This window comes from Perissodus microlepis, chromosome 20 (genome assembly GCF_051167445.1).
Source record: "Perissodus microlepis isolate ML-2025 ecotype Zambia chromosome 20, ASM5116744v1, whole genome shotgun sequence".
NCBI classification, from domain to species: domain Eukaryota; kingdom Metazoa; phylum Chordata; class Actinopteri; order Cichliformes; family Cichlidae; genus Perissodus; species Perissodus microlepis.
The window spans coordinates 30916500-30928772 of NC_140480.1; the positions used below are offsets into that span (position 1 = coordinate 30916500).

The following is a 12273-nucleotide window of genomic DNA, read 5'->3' on the forward strand; positions in this document are numbered from 1 at the left end:
CACTACCCAGAGCTTGTAATCAAAAGTGAGGGTAGATTTAAAGTCACTCAACTTCAACTTCAACTTTCTCAGTTTCATCTCAAGTTAGTGTGTTTATTTATACAGAGAAATGGAGGAGTGGCAATAAGCAGATTTCACACAGTGGGCACAAGCCCACAGTTCAGAATGAGTGTGATTGCACAGGGGTAAGAACATTTCTGAACACATATTATTGAATGAGGTCTATTGTCTTGATATTCTTAAAAAAAATATCCGGTTGAGATTCAGACATCATTTCGGATCCAGGGACTTCCAGGTAGTATTAAAAATATTTTGCTTACTTTTCCCCCACTGACATGTTGTGACCCGCTGATTGAGAGACCCCCCCCTAAATTCATTTCCAGATAATTGTGTGTAAGCGTTTATACCTCATATCCAAATGTGATCCCCATGATTGTAATGAGGAAACCAAAAAAGGCTTCCAGCTTTCTCAGACCTGCAGAGAAAAAAAATAAGCGGCGTGCTTCATTTATTGCTGACATGCCGACGTACAGTTTGAAAGCGATTAATCCAACCTACCGTACTTGTCCAAGAAGAGGAAGACAAACGTGTCAGTGATGGTGATGAGGACACCCCCCCATAAGGGGATCCTGTGGATAAACACAAACAACGGAAAAGATCATCGCCAAGGAAGTAATCGACTCATTTTACGGCAATCATCAAACTGCGACTGAGTCCCAGTGGCCATTAAACTGATGCTTAGTCTGTTTACACCACCTGCCAGAGGAGAGGAGGTTGAAAGCGATGGCGCAGCCGATGACCTCCTGCATGTCTGAGCCGATGATCGCCAGCTCCACCATCACCCACAGGATGATACGAGGCACCTATCAGAGTCAGGCAGTGTTTACAAAGGTCTGAGCTGACATAGAATTCAGTTTGCAACACATCCGGCATGTGAGGAAACCTTTTATTGTTGGAGATTTTTACTCTATGGCACAACTACTGCTTCGTACAGTGTTTGGGAATTCAGCTGTCTTATCAGCTTGTCCATCACCTGTAAAGCACTAAACAGCATGAATGGTGCCGTATTTACTGGACTTTTATTGAATTAGTATCCAGCAATCTCCTGACAATAAAAGTCAGGACATTTCGCCCTCTGCTGCTTCAGTTGGTCATTGCCGTCACGCTGCTCACGTGGATAAATGAAGGCCTACTTTTATGTCTAAGCTCTTCTCTGCAAAAATGTGAGCGAGGTGTGAGGAACAGCGGACAGAAAAGCTGAAGCTGCACAATGAGAATTATTGGTTTAAGGCATGTCGACATGGAGGTGCAACAATCATACACAGTCACACCACAATTCAAGGACTTTGATGTAGGACAGAAGCCTTCTCTGTCCGCTCTTCTCCCATCCCATCTGGGACAGGTTGTGCCTTAAACCTTTTCAAGAACATATAAAGTGAATTTACGATGGCAGAAGGTGTTCATGCATTCCTGCTTGAGGACACGGCCTTAATTTACCTTTGACTTATAGGCACAAATTAATTTTCCGGGACTTCTTTTCAGCTTTTCATCATTCGATAAATCAATTAATAAACCAAGCCGGCAGTCAAAGCATTTGCATTTTCAACTGTGTCGCTAGTCCTGTAAACTCAGAAAAGTTAACAGATTCAAAGATAAGAAGTCAATTCATTCATGCAGCTCTGCATACGTTTCCCTACTGAAGCTTAAAAAACGTTTCCAACAGTGGGCAGTGTAGCCTGAGAGAACAGAAAGAGAGCAAACAGAGGCACATTTGCAACAGTTATTTTCTCTCTTCATGTTTTACAGATGCAAATATTTCTTATAAGCTGGATTTAAAAATATATCCACATGAATAATTCATGCTGTCACTGTTTTGTAAGTGTCACTGGCTCACGCTGGTTTGATTTAATGTTTTGAGACGCATAATCCAAGGATTACAGCTACTGTAACAGCAGTGCCTGTAATGCAAGGAGGCAGTTTCAGTAAACTAAGACTGCTTCTGCTCACAGCCTCTCAGTCAGACTTCATCCTGCTCGTGTTTTAGAACTGTGATGAGAACAGAGAGCGCAGAAGCAGCAACAACAACAACAACAACAACGGAAAATAGAACAATAACGGCAAACGTATCTCACAGTGTGGTACTGGCGGTTGCAGACTTCAGCCAGGTGCATCCCGGTGACCACGCCTAGCCGAGCCGCCAGCCTCTGCAGCAGCAGGCCGACGATGGTGGCACCCAGCAGCACCCAGAGCAGCTGAAAGGACGAGGGCAGAGAGCCAAACAGTTAATCAGAGCCTGTGAGCTGATAGGTAACATGATTGTGAAGCTGCAAAAGAAACTGAAGCCAGGAAGTGGTTTAAAACACCACCAGTAAATAATGAAATCTCTGTATGTCGTTCTGTCTGTTATTTGCCCTTCGATCAGCTTGAAACCCAGCGGGTTGTTGCTCGAGTACGTGTAGTTTGAGGTTGTTTGAATGAGTGGTTCTCATCTTTTGTCTAAGGCTGTTTTCACAGGTGCCGTGTTTCATCAGTTTAAATAAAACTGGTTTGTTTTCCCTCTTGGTGCGGTTCGTTTGTGCAGATGTGAACACAACAATCGCACACCAAAACAACCGTACTGAGATCGCCTCGGGTCTTGGTACGGTTCCACACGAACTTCAGAACGGTTTGTTTATCCTGTGAAAGCGATGCGACCTTGATCTGAACCAACTACCATGGGTACGTTGCAAGCTTGTCTTGTATCTAGAGATGCAGCAAGGTAGACGTGCAAGGATCTGTACGGGCTAGCAGCTAGCTGTGAAACAAACATAAATTCTCCGTGTTCCCTGATAGTCCAGAACACAGCACCTGCTTCCTGTATTTACTTTTGTTGTTCCCGCCCCAGACACATCTGGCCGATAAGCGGACCGAATATTCTTATGTGGTTTGTTCGTGACTCATTTCGGTTCGCTTGGAGTTCATTTGGATTTTTCTCTGTGTGAAAACAAACTAAACCACAAGGAAAAGCAACAAGTTTACAAACTCATCGACTGATTCAGACCAGAGTAAACGAACTATAGGTGTGAACATGCTCTGAAAGTTCTGCTCTGTTATGCACGCCCTGCACACAGACACACACACGAGTGACCATGGCTCAGGGGGTTGGGAAGCGTATCTGTAACCAGAAGGTCGCCGGTTCGATCCCCGGGCTCTCTGTCCTGGTTGTTGTGTCCTTGGGCAAGACACTTCACCTACCGCCTACTGGTGTTGGCCAGAGGGGCCGATGGTGCGATATGGCAGCCTCGCCTCTGTCAGTCTGCCCCAGGGCAGCTGTGGCTACAACCGTAGCTTGCCTCCACGAGTGAGTGAGAGTGAATGAATAGTGGCATTGTAAAGCGCTTTGGGTGCCTTGAAAAGCACTATATAAATCCAATCCATTATTATTATTATAAAACCACGTTTGTTTTGTCTTTGTGACAGCACTGACATTATTTTATTCCCAAGACTCTGTTTTTAACTATTACGCTTACTCAACTCTATCTGTAAAACTAAACCTCATACCTTTCCTTCTGCTACCTTTAGTATCCTATTTTTAGAATTTCCGCTTTATTTTTGTTTTATTGTGTGTTATTGAGCCATTTTACACTTTTATTACATTTTATTGAGCCATTTTACACTGCTCAAAAAAACCGCTCGATCATCACAGTTCAGCACCAAGTCGGTTAAACTTCAGTTAGGAAGCATAAACTGATTCACAGTGGTTTATGTTCCTGACTGCACAAACTAATAGCCCTGAAGTGTAACTGACTTTGTGTTACACCGATGATCAAGGGCCCACTTAATTTTTGGAGCGATGCAGCTTATATAAATTTCTTTTAGATTATAGTCAACTGTATTTTACTTAAAAGTAATTCTATTTTTTGGCACTACTGTCTGTTATTGAGCTATTTTTATATGTTGTTACTGGTTGTGTCAATGTTTTATCTGCTGTAACAAAGCAAGTTATCAACCTTTGGGATAAATAAAGTACGTCTAAGCCCAGCTTGACTTCTTTATCTTATCTTAAGTTGTGGCCCTCTGACAGAAACAGATTTGCACATATAAAAAACTGGAACCTTTGCATTTTATGAAGCGCCTCTGCTTTTCAGTCAGTGTGAGCGCGTTTTCTGTGAAAAGAGACTGTTGTTTTGCGGCCACATTAACCTGACGTGAACTTTCACGAGTCCCGTACCCCTTTTTTACCATCTGCTTCTACTTCCCCTGTTGCGACATACTTCTTTCTTTGGTGGAAAACCTAAAAACGATAAAGGAAATGCAGTTTTATTCTTATGTCTCGCACTCCCTCTGCCTCCCCCATGACGGAGATGATTCTTTACTCTTCATCTATATTCTTATTTCATTTTAGAACTCTGAATATAATCTGTTTATGATTTTCTTTCTTTTTTTTTTCTGTCAAACAAACATATTTTGATCGCTTTATCTGAATTAAATCAATTAACACTTCTTCTCAGCACATGTGTTCAATGTTTGTTTGAAAAGACTGCTGCTGCTGGTTTATAAAGCACAGAACGGTTTATAAGTCAGCATGTTTTACATGTCTGGTCTGCTGCGTATTGATCCCTCAGGTCTCCCAGTACAGGTCTGCTTTCTGTCCTCAGAGATAAAACTAAACATAGAAGCAGCAGCTTTCAGGTTTTTTGCTCCACATGTCTGGAACAAACTCACATAGACCAGGAGTAACTCTGTGTTCTGGTAAACTAAGACTGAAGACTTTTTGTTTGCCACTGCCTTTTATTAAAACCAATTAATTCTTGAACCAATTTCTTTCTAATTTGCTTTTACACAGTCTTATGTTGCTTTTACAAGTTTTATTCAAAGCTCTTTATGTTATTTTATGAGAAGCAATGTGAATTTTATTGTTGTTGAAAAGTGTTAAACACATTAACTTTGTCTTAATTAACGATAATTAATCCTCACATTACTGAGCTGCTACGAGACTTCTGAGCACTGCTTTTCTGTGACTGTGCTGCAGCCTTGTCGCTGTGATTGGCTGAGGCTCAAAACCTTGAAAAGCCGTGCATACCTCCGGACTGACGGTCAGGATTAAGGCTTAGGGCCTGGTCACTCTTACACCAGTCTCAGTAAACATTCACTCAGTTTAAATGATGCGACTCCCAAGTTCAGGAATGTTTCCACCTGTTTAAGGGTAAAGGACACCTTTGTTAAACTTTGACCTGCAGTGCTGTGGGACTGGTGAATTTCAAAGTCGGACTTGTCTTTCAAGAAATATTGCTGAAATGCAAAAGAACAAATGACATAACTGGAGGAACCATTAATGCTGAAAAGTATCTACAGGTTGCAGAGCAACACATGATGATTTAGGTAAAGGCTTTGTCTGTTCTGCACATTTACCAGCAGCAATGCTCCATAATCTGAGTCTGAGCACTAAACGGGCTTGCTAACACTCTTGAAAGGAAGTTCAACATAGCCAGACATTCTTTGTGTTAGCTTGGAAAGACAAAGACAGTGTCACTGTGCACGCTCACAGAAAAGTGGAAACATGGCACGTCATTAAAGTCTTCTTCTGCACAAAATGTGTCATTGAGTGCTACCTATTTCATTGCTGCCTACACCAGAAGAAGAGATAGAAATTTATAAATAATATGAGAGGTTAAACATGCTACTGGCGCTGCAAATAAATCTGCAACTAATATTGTGAATACTCAAGCTTTCACTGCAGTGCTGCTGTTTATTTCTAACATGACAGCTGCAAAGTTAGAAATTTTAAATTTGACTTGGCCAAAGGGCGATGATGGAGAAAACCGCTTTGGTTTAGTTGTCGGATGAGTGTGGAGTGAATTTCATTGACTAAATCACCTTGGTGATAAACAGCCTACAAACACAGTGATTCTTTTTTAATCTAATGCATGTTGTGTTTGCTACAACTCCAACACTGGGCATCTGATTAGGACCAAGCTGAAAATCATATTTAGCTCCCGGGCACGTCACTGCAACCCCCCCTGGCTTCTGCTCCGCAGCTGCTGAGTGACCCCTCATCTGGGACTCTCCTCAGCTCTTTCTGGGATAGTGGCGTGGCTGCCCCTCTGTTGGTCTTCCTTGGTCTCTTGTGTTCTGAGGGCCTCTAGATGTCTGGAGTTTTGATCTCCTCCATACCTGCTTCATGCCCTGGAGGACAGAGCTGTGGCTCCCCACACCCTCTAGCAGATCATTACATGAAGGAACCTTTTAAAAACAAGCGCGTTCATGCTCACAGGTGTACACACGGGTGCTCACACACACAAACTACACCCTTTTTGGCTCCTACCTCAAAGCACACTGTGCGCTGTCGATCTTACGTGCTGCACAATAATGTTTAACACTTAATATTTACTGTTATATTCCCATAGATCATCGTGATGTTGTTTATCCCTTGTTAAATGCTTCTTTTTTTCCTTTCTCAACAGGTGATCCAGGTGATTGATATATGTATTTTTGTCTGCTTATTTTGTTGGTTTTTGTTTTTTACCCTTTATCCCCGTCCCTCTTCTCCGCTGTTTTTTCCCCCTCTTTCTTTCCCCCCTTTCTTTTCCTCATTCAAGTCTGTCCCGTATCTAGCAAGTGAAAATAAAAAATAAAATAAACAATAAAAGGTGAATCAAATAGACCATTACGGCAAGGCTGGGATGGTCCATTTGGTAAAGTAAATCCGTTGGGCATCTTTCTTCGCCTTTAGATAATAATTCTGATGGCAAAAGAGCCAAACGGGACAGGCAAAAAAGAAAATCATATTTATGCACATTCCTCATCCATACATGTGACGCACAGTTGGCGCTGGTCTAACTTTGTGAGGTACTTCTCAACAGATTAAATGTTAAAAAGATATTTAGAGAAAAGAATTAGTGAACATGTGGCACTTCCAGACAATTTTAAACCGAAATCTGAACGTAACCTGCTCTGGACCAGTTGATGTGTTCAGCATAGGTTACCATGGTGACATAGCCAGGTTTAAAAAAGCAAACCATGCGACCCATCAGTCTGTATTTGCAGTACACTCACTCAGACCTGTTACCCACTGAAAACCTTTGGAGGACAGTAAAAGACTAAACAATAAACAAGGCCAGAAACTGTTGAGCAAATCAAATTTTACCTCAAGCAAGAACAGGAAGATATTTTTTATTTCAAAATGATAGAAACTCATGCTCTCAATAACACTAACAGAGTGTGAAGAAGAGGTGAAGCAGCCCCTGTCTCAACTTTATTGAAGTTTGCTGCTGGCAAAAAAATTAAAATGAGCAGATATTTTAAAACAAAAGGTTCCCACTGTAAATATTAGATATGTTTAACTTTGTTTTTAACTAAGGCTGCATTTCTTTTATATCTGACAAAATGCTCCAACTTTCAGAAAATTAGGATTTAATTTTAGTACCCAAGTAATCAACGTTTTTTGAATTTGTTGCCTTTCTTGTCCTGTGTTGTTATAACTTAGATATTTGGGGACATTAAACTGCTGCTTGTACAAAATAATTTGTGAAGTATAGTTGAAAAATAGTTAATTACCAAATAATTACCATAATTGCAAATAAAAATGACCTCAGTTTAACTTTCTCTGACATAAGCTAACTCTTAATCAACCAAAACACAAACCAAGCATGATCTCAGTTACCTTGAAGCCAGCTTTGGCACCTGACTGCAGGTCAGACTCGATGTTACCTGGATCCAGGTAGGCTATGCTCATCAGAAACCCCGGGCCGGTGAAGGCCCAGAGCTTACGGAGATTTATCCACCTCTGTGGCAGGGGGAAAAAAAAGTTGCATCACTAATAACATCAAATCTTGATTTAACACAGGTTTGCATATGTAATCCAGGGTTGATTTACCTCGCCGTCCTCCTCAGGGACAGGGACTTTCTCATCAAAGTAAGTGCTGGAAACAGGCTCATCATTGTGATTCTGGAGGAAGACCGAGGGTGTGGAGTGTACTCTGTGAGTGTATGTGGTCTGGATCACCCCTTTCTCTTCAACCACGTCCTCCGCTGAAATTTAACACCAACATAATGACAAAAGCATCGTAAGAAAGTAGAAAAGTGAACTTTACACAGGTCAACAACACACAAACAGCATGTTAGGCGGGCAGACGGGTAGGAAAACAACTGATATATACATAAAAATGCGAAGCTTATAGTATAATAACGTAATGTGTTCCATGTAGGGCTGTGCGATATGACCAAAATCTCATATCCCGATATAAGAATTCTATCGTCCCGATAATGATATAAATCACAAAATTTTTAAATTTTCTGTAAATTCTGTGAATCTCGGGCAGCTCGACTTGCGGAAAAGCCTGTTCTAACGTTTGAGTCTAAGGTTTATTTTTTAGCACCTGGCGGCTCTTTTTTTAAATTCTCATCCATAAATAATCTGCTCTTTCACGTGATTCAGTTTATTTTGAAAAGTCTCAACAGGATCTTGAGCTTTATTGTGAAAGGTTTATGTGGAACATAAACAAGCGGACACGCGAAGGTGTTACCGTCGCTGTTGCTAACCACAACGCATAAAAACAGGCGCTTGTCCGTCAGTAGTGTGGTTATATTAAATATAAGAGAAAGAGAGAACTTTAAGAAATTAATATAGCCACTACAGTGACCATCAGAACGATGAAAAAATATTGCCGTAAACAGTTTATTTTGCGACACCACAAAACAAACGATAGCGTAAAATGAAACGATAGATGTTTTTATATCGTCATCCGATACTTATCGTTATATCGAACAGCCCTAGTTCCATGTTTATCTTTTAGCTTGTTGAGAATGCAGTTTTGTTTTAAACTTTCATATAAACCAAAGTTTAACTGCTGTCAGAGGTGCAGGTAATAATGCTGCCACGTTCAGTCAGATGAACTGTGTTTTGTCTCCTTTCTTTTATTCTGTTTCCTCTGCGTTTTCTGTAAATCCTATCCTTTAAACAGATAAAGTCTATCGTCCATCCAAACAAATATTAACTATAACCATGTGTCTGCTGAGATTACAGGGCCCCAAACACATAACTGAAGATACAATAAAAAATACTCTGCTTTAAACAGTAATTTCACACCCAGCAAACACTTATTTAAAATCCTTTAAAAACATGACTTTATGAGCTGGAAAGTCAACATTAGAGTCTTTAGTTTAGGCTCAGGTCAACGTTTCCACTGTCCACTTGCAGATCTCCACACAGCTCATCCCAAACAGCGAAAACTTGTTGAAGAATATTTTATTAGACAACATCAAGTTATGGTTAAAAGGTTTTAAGGTCAACGAAAAGACAAAGAATAAATTACGTGTGTCTAAATCTGCTTGGAAAGTGCCAATTCTTCTCCTCCACACTTCTCCAAACTTTAAGGGCGGGCATCTCTTGCTCAGAGGCGTCAGAGTTACAGTGCATCACTGTGTTGACTTAGCAGGTGGAAACATTAGGTTTAGAGGCTTAAACAAATAAGCTCATCATGCAACACTCCATGAGACAATGCTTCACATGTAGAGAGAACGCAATGGTGTAAAGAGGTTTTTAATATTAGAAAAATATGGCTAACTGACTGTCTTTTCTAAATGTCTGGTCTTGGTTGAAAATCCAACTTTAACTGATGTTGGACACGTCACGGTCTGCTGGATATCCATCCTGGGCTTTCTAGTTGTTTAATAACATCCTTTCATCAATTAAGCAATAAAAATGATAAAACTCGTGATAAAATAATCCGTTCTGACATTTACTTCTTAGTCTGCTGCCTTTTTTTTTTTTTGTAGAACTATTTTCAACTTTCTAGCAAAATGACTTTCCGCCTTTTCACTTTTCAGCCAGAACACATGATGGGTTATGCCTCCTCCATGCTCCTCCTGTTTTTTGAAGCCTTCAGGGCTCCAGGTCATGTGAAAGCTTTTGTTTACAGCAGGTCTCTCCTGTTTTAGTCTCTTAATCTGAGCCAGCAATGTCTCTGCTATCAGGAACATGAGCTGCATCAGTCTTATCTGAGCAGACGAGCTGCAATTATGGCTGAGCATGAACACTTTAAGTTAGAACACAACATTCAGAACTTGTTCTTCTTCATATCAAGAACATCGTGTAAAGTTAAAGTGTCTTAATGCTTCTAAAACACATTAACCCAGTTTAAGTTGCCCGTTGGACCAGGAGTGACTTCCAAGACCAGCCATGACATAAATCCTTCTCACAGCTTTGCAGCTTAAAGTAAAATTTTGTTTGAGCTCAGAAAAGCTTTCGGCAGAAGATCCTGAGTTTTCTGCCTGAATCCTTGTGCACAGTGAAGCTCAAACATCCAAGAGAAAAGTTATAAAATCATTATCATAATTTAAAATAAATAAAATAAGAACAAAAACTCAAATATTCAGCAAAGAGCTGATCAATTTTGAGCTTATAATTCATAAGAACTTCAGGAGAGGTTTTTCGGGGCTTTTTCCAATGTGACAAACATCAGAACAGCATAACTGAGACTATTTCACATCCTATAACAGCAGCGAGTGGGACATTACCGATCCCCATGAGTCGACCAGCATCAGCCTAATCCTCGGCAGGAAACTGCCAGGAAAAAAATCAACAACATGCTGACATTTATCATTGTAAATATTTATATTGAATGGTATTTAGACATCTATCCTGATGGCATTTTAAGCAATACTGTCCAGCCCAAAATAAGCAACAGCCAATATATGTTTATGAGTGGAAATGCCCTTTGAGAAGTGCATTAACTACGAATGCAGTGCACCATTTTATGGCCTGAGGAACTTCTCTGAATCAAGCAGAAGAAACACTCAGATTCAGGTCTTTCTCTCTTTACCTTCAATCAGCAGGTGACCAACAATCACCGCTCAGGAGCTTTTGATCACATCGCAACGTCTTCTTTATTGTTTTGTACTTTTTAAAGACTTCCAATCCAGCAGTTTTCTCAAAATGTTCTTGCCCAGGGCACACCAAAGGGCAAGCCAAAATTTCAAGGCACACCTTTACAAAAACAAATAAAAAACGTACGTCTGCTGATATACCCTCGGTTCACGGTCTTCTTCTTTTAACATGGAGATCATGGGCGAAAAACTGCCCCAGGGCCAGAACTGGTCCATAGACCATCAAATATGATTAAGTCTACTTCAACTGTGGACGCTCCACTTGAGTTTTAGTTATAAACTGTAACAAATTTTCTCCAATTGTAAAGAAAACAGAAGTTTTCAACTTTTTCCTTACAAAAAATCTTGTTTTTAAAACAAGGAGCGGTTATTCTCTACTATGTCTAGCATATATTTAGCATAATTCAGCACTGTTTTAATTCACGTCTTTAAAGTGCGCACACCTCTGCGCTCACAGATCTAGCCTGACATCTGACAAGTGTCCCCACTCAACCGGTGTACGTCTTGCCTTCATGGCCTCACGAGACACTGAGCAGACCAGGTGTCTCTCAGAACAGACATTTGGTTTGCAGTTTGTCTCTTTAGCCTGGGATCGTGCTAACTTTAACCAGCTTTTCCAGGCGGGTGACACACTTGAGCTGAAGGCTGTTGACATCCTCAGTCCAGCTGGAGCCAGAAGACAGGGAGCTGTCACTTTGGTCTGTACCAACTCCCTCTCTTCTTTAGGTGGACGGTCGTCTGCACCGGTGTTTAGTTGTGGTCTGTGCCAAAGGAAAAAGTGATCATATTTCCTTCCTGCTGTCAGTCGGGGTTGTTGATTTGGTACAGTCTCATAATTCCCACCATCTGGGAGCAGCACGAAGGACTGGGGACTGAGTGTGTGCAAAGTATCGAAGATAAAGTTCAAAAAAGGGTAAAAAGCTCATCTGAAGGCGCCTTAAACATGTATTCTTTTGTCCAGCAGGGTGCAAAAAGCCTTTAAGTTGTATAGATGCCTGTGGGGAAAACAGGCCTCAGTGAATACTTCACTGGTGACTTTATGTGTTCAGTTGTTTGTTTGAAAGGTATTTAGAAAATATGTGGCCACTCTTCAAGTCAGGAAGGAGGATAAACCTGTCAGGCTGTCAGTCGCAGTCAGATCCACCCCGCCCTTGCTTGTTACGCCTTTTTTCAAAATATGACAGACGGCAGACATGTTAAGCAAATTTGTTGAGAAATCTATTTGGAGGCAAGCTGTTAACCCCTGGAAAGGGAAAGCAAAGTTTGAGTCTTGGTTGAACAGAGATGAATTAATAATACGATAAAAGTCAACAGTTTGTTCTGCTTTTAGGGGAAAAGAGGAGCTGATGCTTCACTTCCCCCGACACGGAGCAGATTTGTGTTTTGTTGTCACGACGCTGTAACGGC

The 12273-nt window shown here is 40.9% G+C and overlaps 1 protein-coding gene across 1 annotated transcript in view; it reads right to left on the minus strand.

Annotated features, from left to right (window-relative positions):
* Positions 1-12273, minus strand: part of LOC146364901 (natural resistance-associated macrophage protein 2-like) — a 29655-nt gene that overhangs the window by 15622 nt on the left and 1760 nt on the right. Inside the window, exons 3-8 of the mRNA XM_084917235.1 lie at positions 7856-8010; positions 7643-7765; positions 2133-2252; positions 757-863; positions 559-629; positions 408-475 (exon numbers count right to left, since the gene is read on the minus strand). Coding sequence (XP_084773361.1) covers positions 408-475; positions 559-629; positions 757-863; positions 2133-2252; positions 7643-7765; positions 7856-8010 — 644 coding nt within the window. The remainder of the gene's footprint in view (positions 1-407; positions 476-558; positions 630-756; positions 864-2132; positions 2253-7642; positions 7766-7855; positions 8011-12273) is intronic.